At 39.7% G+C, this 27,500-nt stretch overlaps 1 protein-coding gene across 1 annotated transcript in view; it reads right to left on the bottom strand.

The window, feature by feature from the left end:
* plxna1a (plexin A1a) overlaps positions 1–27,500 on the bottom strand; it is a 359,702-nt gene that overhangs the window by 192,514 nt on the left and 139,688 nt on the right. Inside the window, exon 4 of the mRNA XM_036125192.1 lies at positions 5,624–5,755. Within this exon, the coding sequence (XP_035981085.1) occupies positions 5,624–5,755 (132 nt within the window). The remainder of the gene's footprint in view (positions 1–5,623; positions 5,756–27,500) is intronic.

The raw sequence follows: 27,500 nt of genomic DNA on the forward strand, positions 1-27,500 counted from the left end.
GCTACACATGGACAGGTCAAAAATGTTTGGTTGTTTATAACACCAACCCCCAGCAAATTGATAAAAAGAATAGAGTGGAACACTATGCAACCTAGTGGCGGGTGGGGTGTGAAGTGCCTCAGTTAAATTTAAAGAGACAGCACCAAAAGAAGTTGCTCTCAGACGCACCTCAGAACAGGGGCAAAAGACAGGAACATGGGGGTACATTAACAAGGAATTCAGAGCAAAGCATTGCAGTTCCATTTTACATAGATTACAGCTGAATGAATTATATGGCATTTTAACCATGCCATAATTCCCAGGAGTATAAACGAGATCTTCTCATTTATACTCAACTTCTTTGCTTCTTTGCTCATGTGTGTGCACATCTTCATTACTCGCACGTGGGCACAATTTCCCTGCTGCTCGCTCGCAGTTTGTACTGCTGCGCTCGCTCGCAGTTGACATTTTTTGGGCACTCAGTGTGCGGATAGTCGGCCAATCTTACCACCCCACAATTGGTTTCAGTCCCTGTCCTCCGCGATTGGCCAACTGAAAAGAAGAAAACGCAGAAGAAGTAGCAGTGGAAGAGCTTCTATGCCAGCTGCATGGCAGACCATCAGGAGGTAAGTTGCTCTTACCATGCATAATATTCCTTCAATGATATTGGGTGTAACACACTTATTCCTTTTAATTTGACAGCCAGTGAAATATTTTAGTTGGTTAGCTTTCATAACTATATGATGGCTGGCAGTAAATTTGACGCAAGCTAACGCTAGCTGATGAGCCTGTCTCTTGTTTATGTTTCTAAAACAACAGGCACAGTTACAAATCGCTGCCATGCGGGTCGCTGCGTCGTTAAGGAGTGCCCTGGCGAACGAAGGTGAACAATCTTCACAAAACCCTAAATGTGCTGTCAACATTGTGCAGAACGATTTAGAAGAGTGCAAATTAAATTGAGATGCCATTTCATTATTTCCAATGGATGCACAGTAACAACTGACAAAAACAATTTCAACATGCTTGACCATTATGTATATCTGAAACCTTAAAAAAAACACGAAGCTGAAGTTAGCTTCCAATTGTAGCTTCTCATTCGGGAAACTGCCTAAAAGCAATTCTTGTTTTCCAATTTATAATCTGTCTGCTCTTAGTCCATTCAATTGCCCCTCAGCTATAAATATGATTATTTTAAGGGTACTATGATTTTGGAACCTAAGGTGTTTAAGAATTAACATTTTATAAGTGCTTCCTAAATTCCTTGTTAGTCTTAAAAATTTGATTAACTTTTCAGGCCTATTTAAATGTGACGAAGACTTCATGATGGACCTGGGAGACAGATAGAGACACCTGATGAGCTAGAGAATCATGGAGAAACACAAAAACACTGTAACCTGTCTACTGGACAGGCCCAATGCCTATACAAAGAGAAAAATAGAGAGATTTAGACTTCAAATTGAATTTGACGGTCATTTTAAGAGTTTGCCATGCATGAAATAAAGAAAGTAAATATCCACAATGACAGTTGCATATTCTAAAATGTTAAATTTGAAAGGATAAGGACCCAAATAATTCATACAAATGTGAGGAGGAAGAACTGAAAAGCATATGTTCCCTTAAGGTGCCTTACTTTTTTTTTCATTGATTTCTTTGATGTTATGTTTAGATTGCTTTTGATATGTGTTACCACTGAAATGAGGAAAAGTGAAGATCTAAAATAAATCTGCACTCACAAATCTTCCACATTCACAAGGTAATGTTACCTTTTTATCCTGGCTTGGCTTATGTTTGCTGTATTATAAATTAGACAATTTTATGGTAAGACTTATTGAAATACATGTCTTTGCATCTGTAACGATATAAATAAATGCATCTTAGTACCCAGTGTTGATTAAAAAAAACTAGGAGGCTTCTCTCCTGGTAGTAGACCTCCATCCTTTCACTGAACTAACATGAGCAGACATGTAGGGGACGTATCGCTGCTCATTAAATATAAAACACTGGCTTTAATAATTGAAAAATACTTTCTGGTGGTAATAGCAGTCATCTTTAATGAAATGAAAAGAACAGGGACAGTTATAAAAAGAAAAATCTGACAATGCCTACAGCATGGATTATTTTTTTTTTAATCATACCAAGAAGTTGCACAGATTTGCTAGCTGAAACACACTAGACTAAACCACTATTTAGACCAATTGAAATGATCCCTGTGGCCTAAGATTTTTTTTTAAATAGTAAAACATAAGCACATTTAGCATTAGTCCTTTAAGTCTCTTGTTAAAGATATATTTTTTAGAACATTCTTGATAAATGAAATAATTGCTAGCAGAATTGTTTAGTAATAATGTGTCCAAATGTGGTTTTAGCCCTCCCAGACTAAAATGTTAATTTCTCACTTCTTTTCATTCAAATGAATGGCTAGATTGATGGATGGATACAGCTTTTAAGCAATGGGAAAGAAAACTATACCAAAGTATTTTTCACTCTTTTGTTTCTCGCAGAGCTTAGAAATGCATTCATTAAATTCCATACTTATCCGTACGTCATAGGAAACCTGCCAAATGGTGTTGTTACAAACTTAAAACCTTTAGATACTTTGATTCCATGATGGTAGGCTTTTATTTTTTTCCATCACATCAACACTGACGGCATCCATTTGTATCAATTACACTCCAGCTCCGCTCTGTTCTCATTTAGGCACATGAAAGTCAATTAAGCTTAATTGCTGGTAAATTACACAACACTGTCTACATACTGTGGAAGTCTCATTTAAGGTTATCACATCCAGGTCATTAAGCTTTTGGAGATAAGGGAGTCGTGGAGGAGAAGACGGAAAGTGCTGAATGCAGTATCAAACTCTCTGAAGGCATTTTAAGATAACACAGATTCCAGAGCGGCGGGATTTTAGGCATATCATAAAGATGAAGTCAGCATTAGAAATGACAAATCCCTCAGAGTAAAAAGTCCAGAGTAATAAACTTAATATTCATGATAGTGCTAAGTTCAACTTGATGCGCTAAGAAGATTAATTATGTAACTGGACTGATGTGCTTCTCAATCACAGTATTTTAAAATGATCTGTGACGGACTTCCTGACTTAACTTTAATCATGATATATTGTATATATATATTTTGGGCATCACAGTGCACATTTTTTTTTTGGCAACAGCTGAGTGGGCATGGCATGTGGGGGGGTGGGGGGGCATCCATCCTGTCCTGACCCAGGGACAATTGCCCCATTTGCCCTATCTCTATTTGCCTTTATTGTGTCTAACAACCGTTAAGTGAAGGCAACTACTGTCATTTTAAAAAAATAAAAATAAAATCAGACATTGAAATGGAACAACCAAGTTTAAACAGGGGAACAACTTTTTCTGTAAGTTTTAACTGGAAACATTACCTGGAATCACACTGAAAGATGTGTGTTACAAGTCAAATTATCATTAGATCATATCAAAACAGAGACAAACATGCCAGCATTAGCTTAGCACCACAGAAAGGTGCTCCACATGAAAACAATGTCAGGATTTAAAGATTCTTTATCGTCACCGCGTGTTGCTGTGGTGAAAGGAGGAGCAAGACATGCCTTTAAGGAACACCAAAGCTTTCTGTGTTAAGTCAGATTGATATTATATCCCCAAGAAATAACAGGCTTTTCAAAATACGATAATATATGGCGAGATAGGAGACAGTGTGACAGAAGCACTGGAGACACAAGGCTGTCCTGCAGACACTCCCTGCTGTGACAAAATATCTGTCAATGTTAAGAAAATAAAAAGGCAGTTGGACACAATCACACCTTTAGTGTAAACTGTGTGAATCTGATGAAACGCTGTTTTATTTTAATTAGCTTGAGAGGCGCTTCTTTCAAGCATATACGTCATGTAAGCATATAAATCAGATGGATTTTATTGAGGAATCAAAAGAGGGGCTTGGTATCAGCAAATGACTGTTCTTAAAAGACGCAGAGCAGAATTAACGAACAAACAAACAAAAACAGAATCCTGACCAAATTAGTGATAATAAATAACAACGGCTTGCTTGCTTTCTGATTAAATCTGATACTATGCTTTGTAGCACTTGTTAATTATTGGGAGCCAGCTATTCCATTGTGAGTGAGTGAGTAAGGAATGATGTGCACGCATGTTTGTCTTCAGTTGTTTTATGGTTAGTGTGTTTAGCTGTTTTACTGTGTGGATGTGCGGGTGGCCCCCTTCTCTAATTAGTGCGCCAACGAATGTGACATGAAGCGATATGACGCGACAATATGGGTCACTCTGTATCCTGCAGTCGCTTTGCCTTAAACTCCAATTTTCTAGTGCTCCTTCATTTCTAGTTTTTTTTTTTTTTTTACCTCTCAGGTGAAAATTATACTATTTTTATTTATTTTATTTATTTTTATTATTTTGTATTACTCAGGTCATGGATTGTGGTGGTGGCTTTTAGAATTGCATCACACAAGTATTTTGTCCTCCCTACATTTTAGCCACTTTGACTTAAAAACTTAAAAACTCAAAAGTGACACGTCTATTTTAACAAAAAGTTATTATAGCATGGAGTTGTAAATACAGACAGGCATGAAAAGCAACGAGGACAAAAGAAAAAAACCTGCATTTCTCAAATGACATTTCCGCTATATACAAAGGTGCTTTTAAAGAGTCATCTTTCAGGTTCAAAGTAACCTCTTGTCAATAGCTATTCATTCCATGGCAACGAGAAGCATTTTTATGTGTGAAAATCGTTTCTAGTGAACCTTATTTTAAATGTACTAATAAGAAAATGACACAAAACATCAAAGGACAATAAATCTAGCCATCTAGAAAGAGGTAAAGTTGTAAAACAAGCAGGTGGTGTCAAATCAACTGATCCACAGTTGCTTTTTTTGATTTTTAGCTGTCTAAATCTAACAGTGCTGCAACTTAAAATCTCCCCATAGATGTTCTTTTATGCTGCTTTTGTAAATTTACTTTAAGGAGCTGCTATGTCATTTAACTGCTAAAGGGTGCAGTAGACAATGTCACAAAATAACTAAAGAGCACAAATTGGTTTGTTGTCAGTTTCAATTAATGTTGACCATTTGACATGTTAGAAATCTTATTGTTAATATAGAGGGCTAGTAATATGATCTATTATTGATCTCGTAAAAAAAATATATAGAGTAAATGTAATATCTACACAATTAAAACATTGTTTTGTAAGTACCCCTGAGTCTGTGTCCCTCTGTACAGTTGTAATTAGCGTAATTGTTCGCTTCCCAAGTGAATGTCTTTAATCCTCCACCATCTTAATTTTCTCGTTCGCCACCGCTTAGCCATACTCTGCTGTTCATATGTCAAAGGATTTGTGTGTGTTCGATTAGACACTCAGATCTGTGATGATAAAAGGTGGTAAAGCGGCGTATGAGTGGATCGTGATGAAGAGATCACATTTGCACATCTATGTAAAGCAGAAAGACATATGCACACACATCTGTATGGATGAGACCGTGTATCCATCCCTGTTACTGCCACACAGATCAATGATCATTGATATTCAGTCATTATTTAGTCTTGGCTGTCATTGGCAACAATAGAGTGCATAATAGACTAACAGTGCTTGACTGCACTGTAGATCATTGAGGTGCTGATCTATGTGGCTCTCCTACCTGTTTATCAGTGAGGGCGTACAAGAACTGATGATCTGGACTGAAGAGCAGATCTCTCAGGATGGGGTTCCCGTTGCTCACCATCACATTCTCGTACAGCAAGGCAGGCTGGGAAACGGAGTTCACCATTATCTGGAACAGAGGAGGGAAATGGAGAAAAGTCTTTATTGCAATGTAGAGGATGAAACTGCGGCTAACGATAATTAGCTTCTTCTGATTTTCTCATCGATTTATGCGGAAATGCCTAAAAATACTGCTTCCAGCTTCTTTTTGTTTATTTCTTTAAAATTCTAAATTAATTTCTCATTTTTTACATCGCTATTGTCTGTATACCACACTTTGGGAATGAAACATGTTACACAAAAATATTGCTAGATTTGTAAAAATACTTCTCCAGAAGTATGTGCTTTTCCTTTACAACATATGCATGTCACCGTAGTAACATGAACCTCTTCAGCACCTCTAAGAGCTGAATTCCAGAGTAAACCGGTCTTTTAGGCTGTTACGCTGTCCAGTGTGCAAAAATACCACAGAACTAAAAGATGCCTTTTTTTAAAGTCTTTGCCAGCGTTAAGTTTACAGGCAAAATCTCTGAGTTACGGGGGACCACTCCTTCAGAAACATTGAATAAATATTCCCCTGATTTTCTTTTGGATACTTTCTTATTTTTCACCCTCCATCTTGCTCATCCATCACCTACGAGCAGTTTTGTCTGCAAAGGCCTCTGCGTTATTCTGCCCTTGCCGCCTAACCCATCCCTTTTTTTTTTCTGGCTCCGGCTTTTGGTTTAGTTACGATGGGTGAAAAACAAGAACAAGACCAGAGTTTAATCTTCCTCGGTATGGGTGGTTCATCAGCAGACATGCTTTAATTAGTATTTAGGTCTTATTTCGGAAGAAGAGGAAGCAATTGTGGTTCAATGTCAAGAACTATTACAACCTGTGGGCTGCTTCATATTGCGACAATATGCAGCTTTGATAACATCATTGAATATTTTGATGACAGTTGGTTGCAATATGACACACACAGCTTAGATCTTCAGGCGCTAAACTATTTTCCTTTCGCTCATCATATCATCCATACCACTACCCATGAATTTTAGCATCCTGTTTACCAAAACCTATATCTATATCACATGCAGGAATAAAGGTCAGTGAAAGTCCAGCCACCTGGCCGGATAAATCTGCTCCATACTGAGTCAGAATGAGTTGGATTTGTAAAAATAACCAAATATCACATCCAAACTGTCTATTGTCGCTTCGCACGTACTGTAATATTGCACATGCTGACACTGTGATGCTGACGGCGGTTCAATAAACGCTGCAGCTCTAACTAAAACCTTCCAAAAAAACTTACATCTGAGTGATGCTGTAACAACATTGGAAAGCTGGGAATTTACATGCCATATTTCTCACTCTCAGTTGTGTACATTTCTTGTCATAGCCGCATGTACGCCCGTGCGTATATATAAAAAAAAAAAAAGTGCGGGTTGTTACTGTCCAAAGGTCATTTGTTTTAGCAGCTCACCCCCTTCCATCATGTTGCTTCCACATAAACACAAACAAATACATTGAAAAGTTTTATTGACTTAAAGTGAGCGTGACCTTCTGTGCCTTTTTGTTTTTATGGCTGACGATTTCTCTCTCTTTCCGTCAGAAACAACATGCATACGGGGGGAAAGAAGCAGAGAAAGAACACACTCTGCGGTCGCTCTTGGACTGCTTACATGCCGAGGGCTGCTGTATCATTTATGATGAGTGACGGACTGTGATGGAACGAGGGAGGAGAAGGGACAGAGAGCGTGCTCTGCCCCACAGCTCGGGGCAGAGGGCATTTGGAGGGGGATTCAGGTCAGCTAGCACAGAAGGGACCGCAGCGCGAGGCAGGTGAGTGTGAATTTTCATCTTGTCTATTAGCCTGCAGGTTCCTCGCTCTCCTTCCATGACCTCTGCACTCTGGAAGCTATACGGCCCTTCTTATAGAGCAGGCGCTTTCAAAAGAGACAACTTCAGGAAGTCCCGGTTTTTACTTACTCTCCTTGGAACGGCTGAACTGACATATTCTCTGTAATAGCAGCAGGAAGGCGAAGTTCTCAAAAAGCTTTTATTTTTCACACCACGACGTGTTTTACATGTTTTGAATTTCTTTTTTTTTTTGTTCCCCGTATTAGAAAAGCACAGTGAGCTTCTGTCGGCCAGATGACCAGCAGTGTGCAGCAACGTGTGGGGGAAGGGCAACAGTGCATCATTGTATTATCCATACAGCAGGGGGGGGGGGAAACCCCAGGCTTTTCAAAGGACTTAAAAGCAAAAGAATGGTGTGAAGCAGAACTTTGCTGATTTTGAAACCCCCGGAACACCTTGAAACTCCCGACTGGCCCCTGCATAATTAGTTTGTCGAGGCTTAATTAAGTTCAATTTCAAATTACAGGATTTAAATGCCATCTGCTTACAAAGAGCTGAAATGCTAAAGGAAGAAGCTTAATGAATTGCAGGAGTTCTCTGGGTGGTCTGAGCAAACATATATATACCATAAAAGAAGGGTAACACTGGGCCATGTGGAACTTTCTTTTATTTAAGTTTCACCTTCTGATATGTATTAACCAGCCTGAAAGATGAAAGCAACTCTGCTAAAAAAAAAAAAAAAAAAAAAACGCACAGACTACCTGCTTGAAAAGTGCTTATTAAATATGCTTTTGTAACTGCTCCCATGATGATTATTAGCCCAGAAAAAAAAGAAGCATAAAGCTTACTGCTTTGAAGTCTCTGAAAGCTTATGAGTCATTAAAACACTGCCTTTTTACTGATTAGTTTACCTCTTTGAAGCGGGACAATCATACATATTTCAGTCTTGCTCAGCAGTGCTGCTCCGATGAGTGCGCCGAGCATAATTGCTGCTATTTGCATTCTAATTATCCACCAATCAATTAGTTTTACAACACAAAAAAAATAAGAAAACGGCATATTAAAGCAGTCAGTTCAAGAGAAAGATGAATCACTGTGCAAAGCAAAAATGCCGCTCTTTTCAGATGTCTATATTCTGTTTTTTTTTTAAACTTTAGTGTGCAAAGATGCAAGTTTAGCTCATTCTCAGACCCAAAGAGAATATTTGAAAAATGTCTCTGCTAAGTGTTGTCCAGCATTTTGTTTTTTGGAGATACACCCTGCTTCAGTCAGCTCTCCCTTAAACTTTGTGTTCCCTCAGTTCTTTAAAGGTTAGCGCACTCCTATTGAATTAAATGGACAGACATAACTGTCAACAATAATGTCAGTCACTTTTACTTCAATACAAGACACTGTGGCTCAGACATGTCAAAATGACTTTCCACGCTGTTGTTTTTGGCCGACTGAACATTCATTATTCTTGTGAGGACACTCCTTAAAACACAAGTGTCAAACTCATGGCCCGTGGGCCCAATCTGGCCCGTCGAGGCAATTTATCCGGCCCTCCAGAGCCAGAAAAGGCATAACATGTCATAAAGTAGAGGCATATATCCTTTTGAATTGTGCACTCCTGTAGCGAATATTGATTTTTTTTTAACTGTATAGTGACAGCATCCTGTCACTAGATGTCAGTTTTCTTACAACACATTAAAACAAGAAAGAAATGCCCAAAAAGAGAAAAAGTGATGCAAAATGATAAATGTAAGTGTAACTGTAATAGGTTAATGTAATAAGTGTAACTCAACCCAAATATCAACTTTCTTTTGTAGATGAACTGTATAAACTTGGGCAGAGGTTGTTATCTTTATGTTACTGTGCATTTTCAAATATTTCTATGTGAACTGAAATGATATTCTGAAATCAAAAGTATCATCTATACACGTGCAACCGGCCATTTTAATGACTTCATGACACCAAAGTGGCCCAATGTAAAAATGAGTTTGACACCCCTGCCTTAAGAGCTCATTATATTAGCCAGAAATTTCAAGAAGTGGAATCCATCTGTAGCACAGATAGATGATGATGATAATAGGAAACATTATACTGGTAAATAAGCTCTTTTATAATAAAAAAGATGTACTCACATTCAGAACATTACTTGAAAATAACGTCACAGAATAAGCCCCATAGTTCTATTGTGTTGTATTTGACTATGGTGTGGACTGTTAAGATTAGACTAATATCTGCAACAAAGCTGGTAATATAGTAATATTGCATACCCCATCACATAATCACATATCTGTCTTGCATTTTACCGATATATGAAGAGACAAGGCCCCAGTATGTAAAGAGCAATGCAACTTAGAGACAACATTTATTACCCACGCAGGTATCATTGCTGCATAATTTACATAAGTGCTGCACGAATGGCAAAGTGATGATAACAGTGTTACTTAATCTCATGCTATGCTATGCAAACACTCTGTTTGTGCAGATGAAGATTAATTTAGTTTGGGGCATGCTGAAACCTTTGGGCAGGTCAAACTGGGGAGCAGTCAGACCCATTTTGTGAATGGTCTGGAGTCCAAAACGTTTTTGATTTCTAAATGAGTGTTAATTAACTCAGTAAACCAAAAACCAACATACTCATGAGAAAAATGGTAAACTCAAATTGAGATTTGATCGTCTAGATAGAACTTGAAATTTGTGTATTTATTAAGGAGATATATCACACATTTATTTGAGTTTTGTCCTTCAGAAAATAGAACAAGGAAAATAAAAACTTTTTGCATGTTCAATTGTATTTGTTCATACTTATCCACACCTGAAATATGACAAAAACAAACTCCAGGTTAATTTAGACTATTCACGACTGTGCAAAGAAGCCCAATGCACAAACTATACTTTATAGTTAAGGTCCTTACACTGGCTCCCTGTAATTGAGAGAATATACTTTAAAATATCGCTGTTAGTCTATGGATCACTGAATGGCTTAGCACTAAAATACATCTCAGAGTTGTTGTCAGTGTATCAACCCTCCAGATCACTCAGGTCTTCTGGCTCAAATCTACTCTGCATACCTAGAACTAGAATTAAACACAGTGAAGCAGTATTTAGTTCTTATGCTCCACTTTTCTGGAACAAACTCCCAGAAGACTGTAAAAGTGCTGAAATCCTGATTTTCATTAAATTAAGGTTAAAAACCTACTTGTTTAGAGTTGCCTTTGAATGTTAAAGTAGAAGCTTGTAGTCCGACTTGTCTTCTGTCTTGACCTGCTGCTACTATTCCACTGCATGTTTTCTTTTTTTTTATGTTCTGTTCATGTACAGTACTTTGAATTGTCTTGTTTCTGAAATATGCTATACAAATAAACGTGCCTTGCTTATCACAGAGCGGGATGTTTTAAAAGTTTGCCCTTACCTATTCATCACACATAGCCAGATAAGTAATAGAGTGAGAGCAGTTTCAGACACTCGGATCAGCCTATCGGTGTTGTTTTTGTGTCTAGCTCATCAGCTAAATTAAACTTCCTCTCTTTCCCATTTGTACTCAGCTTAACCCAACTCCAAAGGGAAGATATCCAGCCGCTGTATGGTGAGATTAAAGAGACAGATGAGTTGTGGCGTTGTGATATCACCCAGATAAGGCCTTTCTCGCCAGGCCAATTTGCTACTACTGGCCGGTATTAATACACACTTGTCTCCTCACACTACCCGGTCCAGATAAAAAAAAAAAAAAAAGAGGCTAATATAAAACTGGTTTATTAAAGAGCATAACATATTATCCCAGCAGAAATAGAGAGGCCCCAGGGAATGAAGGGCTTTTGGGAGAGTTATGGAGACAGTGAGGAGGGGTGAAGGCAGGAGGGGTATTAGAAGTGTTCATGCACAGGAGGACAAGATAGTAAAAAAAAGGACAAATTAAAGATGGTCCGGGTTCAAACACTGGTCACAAATTCAGGTCAGGTAGACTGGCAGAAAAAAAACACCCCATTACTTACAACATGTATACAAAGGCATGCAGACTTGTTTTTATTTTGGTGCTTTTTTAACTAGTTGCTGACTTAAACCACCCACATCCATCCATCCATCCGCTCCCTAATTGCAGCCCACATGGACTTTATGAGATCCTCTGTCATGGCCAGAGCCTCCCCGATTTCCTGAAAGCTATTCATAACTTTTTGTTTGTCCCTGTGCCCCGGACACGACACATCATATAAATGTGGGTAGTTGCGGACAATCTCCGAAAGTCGTTCCTCAAAACCCGCCATTGTTTAAAGCCCAGAATTCTAACCTTCTTCGTGATTTTGTGGACATTTTGTACTACAAACTCAATAGCGCCCCTACCTATTCCGGTAGTATTGCTCCGTATTGACCCGTTTCGTCCGTAATCGTAAGCTCACAATTTTCGTGTCAAAATACGGACGAAATCGACGGTTAGAACGTATGAAACACTCCACACGTATCCGTATCCGTCTTTTACGTGAGGTATGAATGGGCCTTTAGCCTGAGTTGCTGCGTCTGAGTGCGCCACCACTAATGGCCGACCTGACCAGCATGTCTTGAGTGAGAAAGACCCCAGGCTGGGATCTGAATACAGGGCCTTGTTTTTGCAATATTGGTGTCTTCTGAATTAATTTTGTCTGTGAAGCATTTTGGTCAACATTGTTAAAATCTGCTATATAATAAAACTGGCATTGACGAGGCAAAAGTTGGACCAAAGTGGGACTTTTCTTGCAGTGTGCAATTATTTGCACAAACACGTTTTTGGGTTTCTCATCCAGGTTTTACTCCAATGCTTTTCAGTTGGCAACCCCTCTTAAAACTGTTTTCTTTCTCTTTCATTTCTCCCAGAGAGTTTTCTTAGATATCTCCTCGGTTGCTTCACTTCAAAGCTCGCCTTTCCATTTCAAGGTTTTTCTTTGCTGTCCTGATTTCCAGACCTCCCCTCACCCCGTCTGCCTCCTCCAAAGACGTCAACCTCATCCCCTCGAGTGTGTGTGTGTGTGTGTGTGTGTGTGTGTGTGTGTGTGTGTGTGTGTGTGTGTGTGTGTGTGTGTGTGTGTGTGTGTCCAGACACAGTAGTGCCCCTTCCAGCCTCAGCTGTTCAACATGTAGTTAATTATGGCTGGAGAAAAGAGAGGAAAGAGAATGGATGAGAAGGACAGGACTAAAAAAAAATGGGAAAGGATGGTCGCTTGCTTACATTGAGAGCAATGGAACATAGGTCCACTGAGGACTAATAATAAAGATGTGTCCTAAATATTCAGGTCATTGTTTTATGATGGAGGGTTGAAAGGGAAGGCGGGGGGGGGGGGGGGGGGGGGCATCCTCTTAATGAAATCTACTGTATGGTGTGTGTATGACTGTGTGTTAACCACACCTCATTGTATTCATGATTCCTAATGAAATTAGTTTTTGTCTCCCCTGCTGAGAGGATGACCCACACATATGCACAAAGAAGCACAGATTGCTAATAAATCTGAAAGCAGGCTTTGGCTTTAAAAGCAGGATTTCAGTTTAATGTCATCAGACGGAGAAATGGTAGAGATGAAAGAAGGAGGTGGGTGGCTGTACACACACCCACAGACACGCAAGTATATATATATATATATATATATATATATATATATATATATATAGTTTCTGCTTGCCTGTCTGACCCTGATTGGAGGGCAGCCAAAGTATCAGAGCGCACCTGCTGACTACACAGTCTACATCTCTCAAACACACACACACATGTGTGCAGCTTGGCCGGGCCACATCAGCAAGACAGGTTACTCGGAGCGAAATTAATCATCATTCTTTTGTCGCACCGCTGCTCTCACAACAGGAAGCTGGCCCCCAGTGACACACACACACACACACACACACACACACACACACACAAAGCCACATATGGGGTGACATGCAGACAGCTGGTCGGCTACAGTATGCCTCTATAAAGTGGTTTCGCTAACAGCTAACAATAGTTGGCTCAGGTAAGAAGAACAACAGTGCCAAAGTTTGGTTGATTAAGCTCATATAGTCCAAGCTGAGCACCAATGGCTATTGCGGCATTTGCAGCGTAGTTAAATGCCTGTAAAAGGATGCAAACCATCCTTAATTTTTTACATTTCACTAATCAGGACAGCTGGGGAAATAATTATCCGTGCTCGTATTCACAAAGAATCCTAAGGCTAAAAGTAGCTCTTAGTGGTGACATTTTGGGCAAAATCTGAGAATTTCACAAATTCTCAGATTTTTCTAAGAATTTTACCTCACTAAGATAAAAGCTACTGACAAAGCATCCTAGACCTTACAGTTTTTTTTTGTTTTTTTTTATGATTGCTTAAGCACAATTTTGAAAGCAGGACTAGGAATTTCAAACCACTACACACAATTAGCACAACCACATGGAATAAGGAGAACACCTCAGACCATGTGCAAAATGAAACACTTGTATAGTTGTAAAAACTATACAAACATTTATAAAAATTATATTTTGTTACCACATGAAACACACACATTTATGCAATTGTAAAAAACAATTGTAAGAGAGCTCCCGAAGTGACAAAATGATAGGGTTAGTGAGGAGGACTTTTAGTGAGCCTAAAAGCATCTTAAGCAGGTAGGTTGGTGGAAACAGAGAGAGCTGTCTGGCTGATCCACCACCTAAACAGTGGAGCAAGTGAGCACATAAACTTTTTTTAATGATCATACAATTAATATGAAGATAAGATTAACTTTATGATCCTCATAAGGGGAAATTAATTTGTTTCAGCGCCCCGGCGGGTTAAAGGCGTGGTTCTAGTAACGTCATTTTATTGAGGACAGATAAAAATTTGAAAAAACACTGAATAATCATGAATAAAAAGAATATATATAAAAGGCAAGAACGTATTTTCTGTATTGCACGATAATGTTAGTAGACTAAACGCCGATCTAGAAGTTTGCTTGGATGATGGTATCTCCTTGCTTTTGATTGCTGGAGAGCTTCTCACCAGGCTGGTGCAAAGCAGAGAAAAAGATGCATTGATCTGCGGCAATACGCTTTAAAGCCTGTGTATGTGAGCCTAGACCCAGGGACAAATTTTACCTTTAAATACTCCTTTATTCTCCTACCAGCGCTTTGAGCTGTGCGCTGCACACTGCTGCTGTCCAGTTCGGTATTTGCAAATTACAACTTCTTTATACAAGCAGGCAACCCCAGTAAAAAGCTGACAGGTGAGAGTGCATTAATAGCACATAGATAAAGTAGCAAAATGACTGGCAAGTAAAAAAATAAACAAGCAAATCCAAATAATGACCAGGATGTAAATAAGGTGCATTCAAACATTTTGATTGTGTGTGACAATCAAATAATTTTGTTAAGTTTCATCATCATGACATTTTTTAATCCGGTCCAGTCAGTTAATTTCTCTCCTTTGATCACTAGGAGCACATTTGTGGGTTTTTTTTTTTTCTCTTGTACTATCAACCAATCACAGCTCTTATAAGACAGCATCACGCCTAGCAACAGGGTCAACCACTCCTCCTTACTAAGAAAAAAAAAAAAAATTCCCTACTCTGATTCGCTCTCTGCAGCGATCTGAAACACTTTTAGACTAAGAGACCAAGGTATGATAGTTTAGACTAAGATAGGAGCTCTCTGAGAGGACTCTGAGAATACGGGCACTGGGCGTAACCATCCAAGTAGGATTTCTAAAGGTCAGGTTTGGATGGTTACAACTCTTTTGACAATAGAACAACAGAATAACTGACCACCAAGTGTAACCTTTCTATAACTAAGTCTAGGCAGCGTGTGTGTGTGTGTGTGTGTGTGTGTGTGTGTGTGTGTGTGTGTGTGTGTGTGTGTGTGTGTGTGTGAGAGCTAGAGATGCCACGAAAGAAAGACATCAGCACTCATTCCAAAAAGACAACAGCTGATGGTTGACTTGGGAATGGTGAAGGCTTACAACACAATAATGCAGCAGTTTTTAATCAATCACTCCTAAAAAAAAGTTTCAGAATTGGGCAAACTTTAAAGACAACTGAAATATTATCAGAAATTTACATCCCAGCATGTTTGCTTCTAAAACAATGCTAACATCCTGGAAGAGCATTATCTAAGATTATCTTGCAATGCTTTCATCCAGAGCTTCCATGTAGTTAGAGACTAAGCCAGTATATCACGTTATGGGGGATTGTCTATAAGGATGATTACACAATACTAAAAATCCAAATTGTTTAATGTTTTCACAAACTGTTTTAAAGCATCTGCAAACAATGTAGAATATTTTAGTTTGGCAAGTCCATATTTTGCAGTTTTATGCTTGTCTCTTCAAAATTGGCCCATTCAAAAAAATTAAGCTCATATAGTCCAAGCTGAGCACCTCAGAATTTTATAAAGCTGTAACTAAGAGAAGCTTTATATATATATATATATATATATATATATATGTATATATATATATATATATATATATATAATGCTTCGATCTTTACTGCACTCTGTGTACAGCTTATTATAAAGCTGCAAGTCGGCCCTTTAGCATCAATAGGAAGCTTGGAAACTGATACCAATGCTCAACTCTGATAATTGCTGCACTAATCAGTCATTTGTATCTTGTCTGTCGGTGTTATTGTATGCTTTTCGACAAAGTACCACAAATGCAAAATTACATGCGGACATTAACTAGAGAGTGCTTTGACGAGAAATATTGTTGTGTCTTTACTATCAAAAGATCTCATGCTATGCGATCTACTACACTCCCTAGATTCTTGGAAAAAGCTTGTTCTCACTGAAAGGAACCTAGAAACACAGTGTAGGTTTGTAAATTTACCTCTGAATAACTGGCATTTTTAAAACAGTTGATGCTAAATTAAAAGGATAGCCATAATCCACGCTGAACCGAAAATACCTCATTCCAACTGTAAGGCATGGTGGTGGAAGGTTTGTGAATTTATAGCAGTTATATAGCCTATAACTCTTGGGCACTGTGAAATTAAGGTTAATTTGGCTAAAGTTTGGTCATAATCAATGTAACACAAATGCTTTTGTGTTATGAAGAAAAATTAAAAGTTTTCTGATTGCTTTGTCAGGATCTCAAAGGGTTTTGCTTTCATCGATCCATCAACCAACCAAATAACTGACCTCCATGGTGTTAATGCTTTATTCTTTCCATCATTTAGCCATATTCCTGTCTATATTCCTGCCAAAAACCATTAACTTGATGAATGAAATAGTCATACCTGTACAAAAAAGGTGTTGTGAAAGGAAAAGAAAAATAGGATTCAAACAATGACTGAATCATGAAATGACATGTTAAGAGTTTTCTTGACACTTGTTTTGAGCAGCATTGTACTGTTTTCTTTTTTAATTTCCCCCTTCCTCCTAGAAGTTGACAGGAGAGGCTAAAGTAGCAAGAGCAATTAGATACCGTCATTAAAACAATTCTCCCAGGTGACACTCGACAATAGCTTGAAATGCACAGATTGTGTGTGTTTTTTTTTTTCTTTTCAGCCTCTGACATGCTTTCCTAGCTCGATTAGCAATGTTTCGGAATCGTCTATGAACATGCAGACTTTTGGGAATGTCAAAATGTCACTGTATTGTTCTCAGATGGGGTGTATGTTCCACAAAATGACATTTCATAACCTGAAGACACTTGCAAAAGGTGTCGATTGCGATTTAAATGTTCAAGCACAGAAAACCAAAGGACATACGTACACACTTCCACCTCAAACAGAGCTGTAGCTGCACGGCTCTTGTCAGATAGAGAGATAGTGAACAAAACTCCTTCTGTTGGTTTTCTAGACTAGTTTGGCACCATCAAGTGAACCCTTCTGGGTCTCTTTAATCTTTTACAAACATGGTGGGCTTGAGTTGCTCCGTTGTGCAGCTCCTACATGTCTTCGTGCAGAACACACACACACACACACACATCCTTATTTAATGTACATGGTAAGGATCGTGCCTTGTCTTCCAAAGACTTCCATTCATCTTCAGGCATTTCTATGTCCTAAACCTAACCTTTACGGGTTTATACCTAACACCCGCCCTAACCTAATTAATACCATAGTGCTAAACCAAACCCCTAGGCCAGAATAAAAGTGAGGGTCCTCACTTCACTAGTAGAATGAGGGAAATGTGTTCTCGCTCAGCTATAAGTACAAGAACACGCACACACACACACACACACACACACACACACACACACTTACACACTTGCACACAGTTTCACTCTCCTGCCTCCTCTTATCATAACCAGACTCTAACAAGTACTTGAAACAATCGGCAGCCTCATTCATAATTCTCTTTGCTGCTTTTGCTCAGCATCTCTTTTATCATTCTCTCCTTTTGCTTTTTGCTTTTAACTGTATTTTCAAGATATTTCTCCAATTACATAACCCTCTTTGGGTAAACAGAAAAAAAATATTACCTGTCGTCGTAGGTAATTTAGCACAAAATCAAGTTTTATTTCTTCCGTAGGAAGTGAGAAATTCTGCAGGTCAGACTCCATAAAAAGAACTTTAATGCAGTATTAAGTCGAACCATTATGAAGCAAGGTGACGCAGATCCCTCAGCAAGTGTTAAAGAAAATGACAGCTTTTTCGCTGATAATCTCAAAATGAGCTGATTTGCATCGGAATCGACTGAAATCACCCCAGACATTTGTGATTTAGGACTGCATTAAAATACTTGTTGGAAGTGGTTTTGAGAGGTTTATTTCCCATTCTCTCCTTTAGCCCCGTTGTGCCTCGCCTTGCTACCCCTGAGAATCCTTCTGACATAACTAGGTCTGACTGTGCACTCAAGTAGCAGCTCTCCATTCTTCCCTGAGGCAGATTCTGCTGGGAGTGGCCAATGTGAAGCTAATGACATACACACACTGCAGAATGACTTGTGTTTGTGTAGGTTGAGACCAAGGTTCTCATGACTGATGGACACAAGACACATAGTATTCTTCTTATTATTCTTATACAGAAATCTGGCGCAGGCTGATATCTCTGCGTTCACCTAGCTACAATAATTCAACATTTTTAGAGCCACCACCCACTAATGAGTACCGAAACTACTGCCACTGTCGTCGCCCTGTCAGGGACTGGTTACTGAGCCCGAATTCAGCCACGCACAGAGCTTCGTTCCAGAGTTTTTATTGAAGATTGTGAGTTGTGTAGATGGAAACCAGAAGTCTGTAGCAGATAGCAGCGGAGGGATGGTGTAGATGGCTGGAGCAGAAGCGGGCGGAGCGAAGCTGGAGCCGGAGGACGTGAGGGAACACCGGCAGGCAGGCGGTTAACACAGAGGTAGCTGGAGGACTGCTAGCAGACACGAGGAAGCACTGGAGACAAGAGGCGTGAAGCAGACGAGGGAAGGATGATGACGAACCAGCGGCAAGAGCAGAACTGAGAGGAGCTTATGTAGGAGGTTGGACAGGTGGACTGAGTCAAGACTTGATTATTGCAAGAGGTGAAACTGATCCAGCATGGCACCAGCATCCTTCCTTGATGGAAGGATCTGGAGCTGTCCATGGTGCAGCAGGGAGAACTGCACCCTGACACACCCGACCAGGCATTGAACACAAAATCTTGTATAGAGCACATCTGTGGTTTCTAGAAGAGTGAGACTATGCTGGCAAGATTGGAAAAAGTATTTTCTAGCACAACAATATAGGAAACAGAGATTAAGTGTAATAAAGATGTAAACTACACACATAGAATATTTAAAGAGCAAAAAAAGTTGCTTATTCTTTTAAGGTTAAAGGAGCAATAAGCAAAAAATTATTTCAGATAAAAATAACTAAAAATATCGTTTTGTAAACTAAAGGTATCTTTTTAGATGGACTACGGTTAAACATTACTGTCTCTCTGTGTTGTTCTCCAATCTCTTGTTTATATAGCCGGGCCGCCACATGCACGTGCACGTGAACAGCTGCCACCCAGGGGTTAGCCCCTCCCGGTCCGTAAAATGCCAGGCACAACATGGCGGAGAGCACGCCCATTGGATCAAAACCTTCTCTTGCTTACAGCTGTATAAAGTTATGAGTTACTTACTCCTTCACTAGACATGTTCCTCTGGAAGGTGATGCTGTTTTGCTGTGCATTTATCCTTTGGAAATATGCACATATGAGCCAATATATGAGAAGGGGAAATGGGCAATAGAGAGAGGCGTGGCTTGATGCTCATCTTGTTTTGGTGTACAGGCAGTGCTCAAGCTCCACCTAACAGTGAAAAATCGCTTATTGCTCCTTTAATGACCAAATAGTGAAAAAAAAAAAAATCCAACTGTCAAGAAAATGTCAGAAAAGCAAACCCACAATAATAACGACAGTAAAGTTGAAATGTTGAGAATAGAGTTGCTACGTCAAGATCAAAATCTAAACCAAAACAACACTGGTGCAAAGATCTGTGCAGCCATGGCGTGTGTAAATAAGCCAAGAACTCTATGCTTTAAAATAGGATTTATAAATAAAAAAAAGTATTTCTCTTTTAGCAAACAAACTGTAGAGGAAAACTCTTCCTCAGCATGTATGTTATACTGGTGCATACTACACATGCAACAAAAACTGCAGAGGACTTCAGTATTTTGTCTTCTCTTCAGAAAATCATTGCCATTTCTTTCTTTCTCAGTGTTTTTATTTTAAACAAGAAGCTGAATTTTGACTTTTTTTACCAAACATTTTGACATTTTCCTTGAAAATCTAATTTAAACCTTGTTCTAGATTCCCATCCATCCTTCATCTAATCCCTCTTATCCATGCAGGGTCACAAGGACGCTGGTGCCGGGTACACCCTGGACTGGTCATCACCCCACCACAGGGCAACATGGGAACACACAGGACAAACAACCGTGCACACACACTTATACCTAGCAGAGTAACCAACTAATTTCACAGTCATGTTTTGGACTTCGAGGGGTAGCTGAAGTACCTGAAGGGAACCCATAGTTGCACAGGGAGAACATGCAGACAGTGGCATCAAATATGCACCTAACCTCACATTGCAAAGTGTTCTCGGCTCAGAAAACTAAAGATGGCCAAAGTGCCAAACCTCCTCTCTGTAGGAATTTCACTAGAGATGATTAGAATAATCAGGGCTGCTTGTATTCCGGCTATTTGGGGGAAAAATATCACCTTTTGTCGTTACAGCATATGAGCTTAATTGGCAATGTGTTGAAACACAATCATCAATGTTTTTTTTGTTTTTGTTTTTTCAAAATTGAGGTTTTGCACTCCAATAAGTAAAAAAAATAACCACAGCCTTTCTGGATGATCAACCAGAACTTTGCTTGTAGTTGTGAAGAATGGATTCTCCGCAGAAGCGAGTGGGTAACTTGTGACTGTACATGTCGGGGGATGCCCTTTGTTGCGATAGCACGGTGAGGGACTGCTCAGGAAAGAGAGATCCATTCCTACACCAAAGTATAACTGCTTTTGGTGAGCTATTGTTTTTGCACTCCTACCATAACTGTTTTATCTCGACAGCTGTAGAGATGAGGACAGGCGAGGACAAATCTGTGTGTGATGAGCGTTTGCAGGGCCTGTATTTGCATGGTGTATCACTTTCGTCGCCGTATCTGATTTGGCACCGCCGCGGCCCTCCTCCGAGCTTTGCAAACAATTGCATTTCTCTTTTGTTTCCCTCCGCCGCTCTATATCCATCTGTCCAGCTCACATCCCACTCTCTCTTCAACTTGTCCGACTCTCTTTTCCTCCGCTGCCGCCCCCCCCCCCTTTTTCTCCCTCACCCCTTGATGTTCCAGCTCAGCTGACACACATGAGCAGCCAAGCAGAGCACGCTTGTGCATTGCGCAGCCCAGCAGCACGTGTAGGTGGGATGGCGTTCATGTCTGTGTGCGCGCATGTGTGTCTTGTCCAGCCAAAGAGTAGTGATACAACTAGTACTGAACTAGATCAATTTGTCAAGAGCAGAGAAGTGTGGGCCTCCAGGAGCAACCTGGTGTTATCCTCAAGGTAAACAGAGGAGTGTGGGTAAAAATGAAAGAAATTTCAAGGATAGAGCCGATGCCAAACATGGAGCTTATAGGCTCTCACACACACACAACCAACAGCAGCTGAAGGAAAGGATACTTCATCACTGCCATCAGTGCATGTATGTATGTTCAGTTTGACAAAGGGCGGTCGAGACCTCCGAGCTGATGCAGTGCAGTGCGTGTGTGTGTGTGTGTGTGTGTGTGTGTGTAAACAACAGCACACCCCACCTTGGAAAGGCAAAAGCTCATTATTAAAGGGGGAGCTCGTATAAATTATCAGCTGCTGGCCCGAATGAACCAAATAAAGAAAACAATGTCACGGTGCGGTCACAGGGCGAGCATTTACTGAACAAATGATGAATGTGTCTCTTTTTTTTTTCTTCCCCCCCCTGCCTCTTTTCTCTCCTCCCCTGGCCTGTTGCCACAGCAAATTAATTCTTGGTTGCACAGCGAGGAGGGGATCGAGGAAGAGAGAGGGGGACGAGATGAGAGTGACATATCTTGGACAGCCTTACTTCAAAGGCCATGAGCTTATCACGGCTAAACATACAAAGGCAAATGCGCCGTTTGTGACGGCGATACGACCCCTCAGGAAAGGCTTTTTTTCTAATAGCTATCATGTGCACGTATTCAGACAGTGGCTGGTGAACAAGTCAATCAGTACCGATGCTGGTTGTGGTGGATTATTTCATTATCAGTTTACTTTGGTCTGTTTGGGAGGTGACGGTACGTAAAGAGAAAGCAATCAGGAGGGAAGAGGAGGGTTGAATTATTAATCGGACCTGGTAACGTCACAAGAATGCAACGACCATGGGGCAACTGTAGCTCATTGGGCAGAGTAGTCATATTGCAATGGATGTGGAAGGTGTTGGGTTCGATTCCATCTTCCCCTGTGACATGTTGATGTGGCTCTAGTGGTCAGTATGACTAGAAGAGCGCTATATACATTAACCATTAACTTTAACATATTAGCCCCTTTTCCATTGCCACTCAAAAGCCTTGGGCTTTGCAAATCACGGGTAGCGTTTCCACACATATTTACCCGTGCTTTAGTTTCCCGGGTCTTTGGTTATTTCTCTGGGCTTTGCTCAATGGGCGGGATTGCATGCAGTAAGAAAAACTGTCCATCACAAGGGTAAGTAAGGAGATGAGGAGTTATAATCTTAATTTATCACAAAAAGTTTTTTAAAAAGGATAGAACCGTAGAAGGTGAGAAAGTACACCTCAAAACTTCCTCTGTGCAGTCGGTTCATCAGGATTATGAGGCAATTTTAATTTTGCTCAGACTTGTCAGTAGCGGCAGAGACCCGCTGCAATCTCACCGACGAGACTGCAGTGTTACAGCCGCTGCTGCGGCGTCGTTATTCGGCTAGAAAGTCTGTGATTTCCTGCAGACTGGATCATGTTCATTGGGGCTGAAAATTCACTATAAAGCAGTACTTCTCAAATAGTGGGGCACCCAGGCGCATCTGACCCCAGGGCTTTTTTTTTACTTTTTACAAAAGCCCCATGGATTCATTTACCGGGGTAATACAAAGCCTGAGGCTTTAAATCCTGGGGCTTTCAATGGAAAACGTGTTATTGTTAGTATCCAGTCACGGATTTCTGTGATAGAGCAGCTTCTACCCAACTAATTCCAGGGTTTTCCATTTCTTCCTTCTTGTACATCACAAAACTTGTTTTAACCAAAGTTTGGTAAGAATGCAAGTAATATACATGTCACCAGTCATTAGAATATGTTAGATTGCATATGTGACATTTCTCTTTGTAAAAAAAACTACTTATTAGCACTTCAGTGATTTGTTAGCATCCAGAGATGGAATGAATAAGGATCATTTAAATTACTATAAAGCATAAAGGACTATTTGCCTAAAAAGCCCATGCGGTGCATGCCTCAGTTGTACTGTCAATGATGACAGTACAGGTCGGTCATTTTTCTAAACAAAGTAAATATAACACATTTTTGATTTTGGTGCCTTTGAGTGGAGTGACCATTTACATTTGCTACATTTAATTAGAGGACGTATACATTTTAAAAGTGTCAACATACCCAGCAGCCTAACTTCTGGCTCCATGCTCTGATAACCATTTTTTTTCAGTGTTTATACATGTTGAGATTATGTTGACGTTAATCAACTGTGGATTATAAAATGTGTCTTGTTATGGCAAAACAGCTGAGGGCATTCCCAGCTGTGCAAGTTGACCAAATGAGGATGGATCGAATGCGGTTTGCTTGGAGATGGAGGCTGGGATATGGAGCCATTAGGTCAGCATTGCTAAAAGCTATTAATCCTGTGGTTAACAGGCTAGATTATTTACAGCTGCAAATATTGACACAACTAAGAGGTTGCTGCGTCTTTTGTTTTTGACTGACTGGATAGCAACAACTCTGAATACAGTTGGAAGATCCTAGTGGAACAGGTAGCTAGTATTCATGACTTAAAGCAGTCAATCTGCTGCAAAGCCTCCATTCCCTGGCTCTGTAATCACAGCAGTCTGTTACCATGGATTCTCTGGACGCAGGCCAATAGACAGACATTGCTGCCATAGCAGTAACAGACTTATTTTCAGGGATGTACAGATCCTCTTTGCAAGATAAACACAATTTGGGTTTATTTTTATCTTTCTTAATAAACAAGTGAAATGGCAAATAAATTGCCTGTTACCAACAAAATATACGACAGCCATTCTGTGACAAATTGTACCTGCGCAATTCCAGCCAGGCAGTAAAATACCTAAACATGGGCCTACAGTTCAAGTAAATAGTTGATTGGAAGTTAAATATCTTATTTTATAATTTTTTTTTGAAAATAGACTGCAAAAGGGTGGTGTTTGGGAATAGAAAATCATTTTCCAAGAAGGGCATATATTGGCATCAGATATTTAAAAGTTATCACCATAAAACAACTTCAATAGCAGACCTGGAAAGTTTCTACAGTGATTCAGGCAGTGCTCCACCACAAACCGGCAGGAATCCGAAGCGCTACACTAGAGGTGTAGTTACTCTTTAAATGGATGCCAAGGAGAGCTCCAGAAATCAGGAAAAGCTCATGTCACTTCCCATAGCACACAAGCAGAAAATCGGCTGCTTAAAAAAAAGGCTTTAGGGCTTTCATGCAGGTGGTAAATAACTCTAAATGTGCATGTAGGCGCTGCTGCGCGAATGCCTTCCCAATGTCTCTGCATCTGTCTGCACTTGTGTCTGATTATGTGTGCCTCTGTCGCCCTGTTCGGATCTGTAATTATAAAGGACAGACGATAAGCCACTTTTTTTTCTCCTCTCCTGTGGGAGCTCACAGCTAATTATAGAGCCAGCGGTGCTTCAAATTGCCATTTAAAACAGCCATACGGTGGGAGACAATAACACACTCCCCTGGTGGCGTATGCATGGAGGTATCCCGGTAAAAGACGTAGCTGGAGTAGCAGCAGTAGTGGAAAAATGAAAAAAAAAAAAAAAGTCTGCAGACAGGCGTGTGAGGTAAAAAAAAAAAAAAGTTGTTGTAGAATATTGGAGTCAGCCAAATGAGACTTGTTTGTAAAAAAAAGATGATATCAAGGGATAGCATTTACAAATCAGAAAAATAAACCTGAAAAATCAGAGGAGTGGAGAAGAGAAAGAGCGTGGGGGGGGGAAAGTTTTGGCAGAGAAAGCAGGATAGAGAGAATGACCAAACAAACAAAATAGAAAGGGTGAAAAAAACAGAAAAGACAAGAAGGGGTTTGTGGTCTGTGGTGGAATGTGCTGAGGGAGAATGAACTGCCAATATACACATAAACCAACACAAACTCACTCTGCCTGTGGCTCTCTTCTACATGGGAATCCAACCATGCACTCTCTTCCTCCATTTCTTTCGCAAAAAACACACAAACACTAGAACCACAGAAAAAAAATGAAGAGACCCTGTGAAAGTCAGCTCCTGCCTCTAAGCGTTTACACAGCATGGTGAAATTTGTGTAAACCACAATTCCTTGGATCATGCAGATATTTTAAAATCAACGTAACTTTTGCACCAATAGACATTGGCTACATGCAGAGATGGGTGGATAATATCGCAGACAGCGGTACTTAGCAGGTTACAGCCTAATATTTGCAGAGCTTTGTAAAAATACTCAGATTTTGTCAGTTTAAAACTCCAAACATTACTGTGTTTTACTGGGATTGTATGTAATAGAATCACCTCTGGTGGATAGTTGTGATGTGGAATGAAAAGAAAATAAGGCTTTCAATCTTTTTTTTTTTCGTTTTTTCCAAATAAATAGTTTGGAGTGCATTTGCATTCAGCCCCCTTTGATCTGATACCAGTATTTATCTTGATAAATCTTTAAATCAAGTCTAACAAACCTATAGTTGTATTTTCCTGAGACACATAACTAAAAAACAGCGTGACCCTGTTAACCGATGAAGTAACTTCTGAAGGCAGTTGGTTTAACTAGAATTTATTTATGAGTAAAAGGGGCAGAATGCAATTACACACCGCTTTTTGTTCTTGATTATTGAAAACGACAAATCGTTTTTCTTTCACTTCACAGTAATTAATGCACGTAAAAATCAGACACAGCATATTAGTTTCTAGTTGTAAAAATTTTTTTTGAAAACCTACAGATGTAACATTTTGGAAAGCACTGTATCTCCAGTCCAAAATATGATTAGACTTAAGTGTGTCTAAGGGTACCAGAAGGATGAATTTGTAGGGAGTCTGCATGTTTTTGTGACTCGTTTGTAGACGTGTGTGTGTGGTGTGGTGGATATTCTGACAGCAATTCTTTGGTTTTACACGGCCTGTAACTTGTGTCAATTCATTACTAACGTGCTTGTGCACACAAGTGGGAGATAGAGTTACAGTCCATTAATGCGATGGGTGTAAGAAGAGCTGTAATCAGACTCCGGTCCCATCTGTAACTAAAACCAGGTAAGATACAGAGTTGAGTCGTGGCACAAACCTTCTTGGCAGCTACACTGGGTGAATGGCAAGTAGCTAAAAGGGGACATATCAAGTTTTTCAGTTCTTCCTTTTCACATTTAAATCATTCAGGTGTGGTCTATATAATTTGGAGCTACAATTCTTTGGTCTAAAATCCTCATTAATTTATCCCCACGTACCCCCTTTTTACCCCCTCATCTGGTGCTGTCTCTTTAAATGCAAAGGAGGCACTTCATACCCCGCCCACTTTAAGGTCACAGATCGTTCCATTCCACTCCAATAAAAATGGCAGAAGTCTGTAACCTGGTTTAGCAGTTCCGCAGCAATTACTGTGACGAAACTGCTCAAAAAACCTAATATAAATCAGAGAAAAGTGAAAAACTTTTTGCATTTCAAAAACATAAAAAAATCTATTTAAGGGATAAAAAAGTGGATGTTACAGGATATGTCCCTTTAATATTTAAAAAAAACCACCAGAAGCCCAACATTTTACACAACAATAAAAGAGATGCACATTTCCTAAAAGATTTAGACACCTAAGAAACTCAGTCATACATGCGTCATATCACTAAAAGGCTTCATATACAAGACATCATAAAAAAGACTGTCCCTTTTTCAGTCTGTGTAACAGTATAGGTGAAAATGCATTATTTCTGACTTTCAAAGAGAATTGGTTGTTGGTAGGAGGTATAGTTGGAGCATAAAAAATACATTTGAAGTGTTCAGATGATGACAGCTGGATATTACCACGTATGTTTACCTCGCTGATGTTTGATTTATGTATCAAAGGGTTAAAATAGCACAAGAAGTAAATGGTATACCCGGAAATTAAGAATTCCAATTAAGAATCAATCCAATAGAGGAGGATGCAACAGGATTTTAGTTAATGAGACATCTCTTTTCACGGTTATTTCTAAGGGATATTGGTCAGTTTGAGGTGTCCAAAGATGTGCCCTTTTTACAGCATTGATGTGGAGACATCTACAACTCAACTACAACTTTTGACTCACAAAGCACAAGCATGATTCAAAACATTTTGAATCGATGCCCCAACCGCCAGTTCTTCACACACCTTTTCCTGGCATTATCTCTAAATATGTACTGGATGAAAAAT

This window comes from Fundulus heteroclitus, chromosome 1, assembly GCF_011125445.2.
Source record: "Fundulus heteroclitus isolate FHET01 chromosome 1, MU-UCD_Fhet_4.1, whole genome shotgun sequence".
Lineage (NCBI taxonomy): Eukaryota > Metazoa > Chordata > Actinopteri > Cyprinodontiformes > Fundulidae > Fundulus > Fundulus heteroclitus.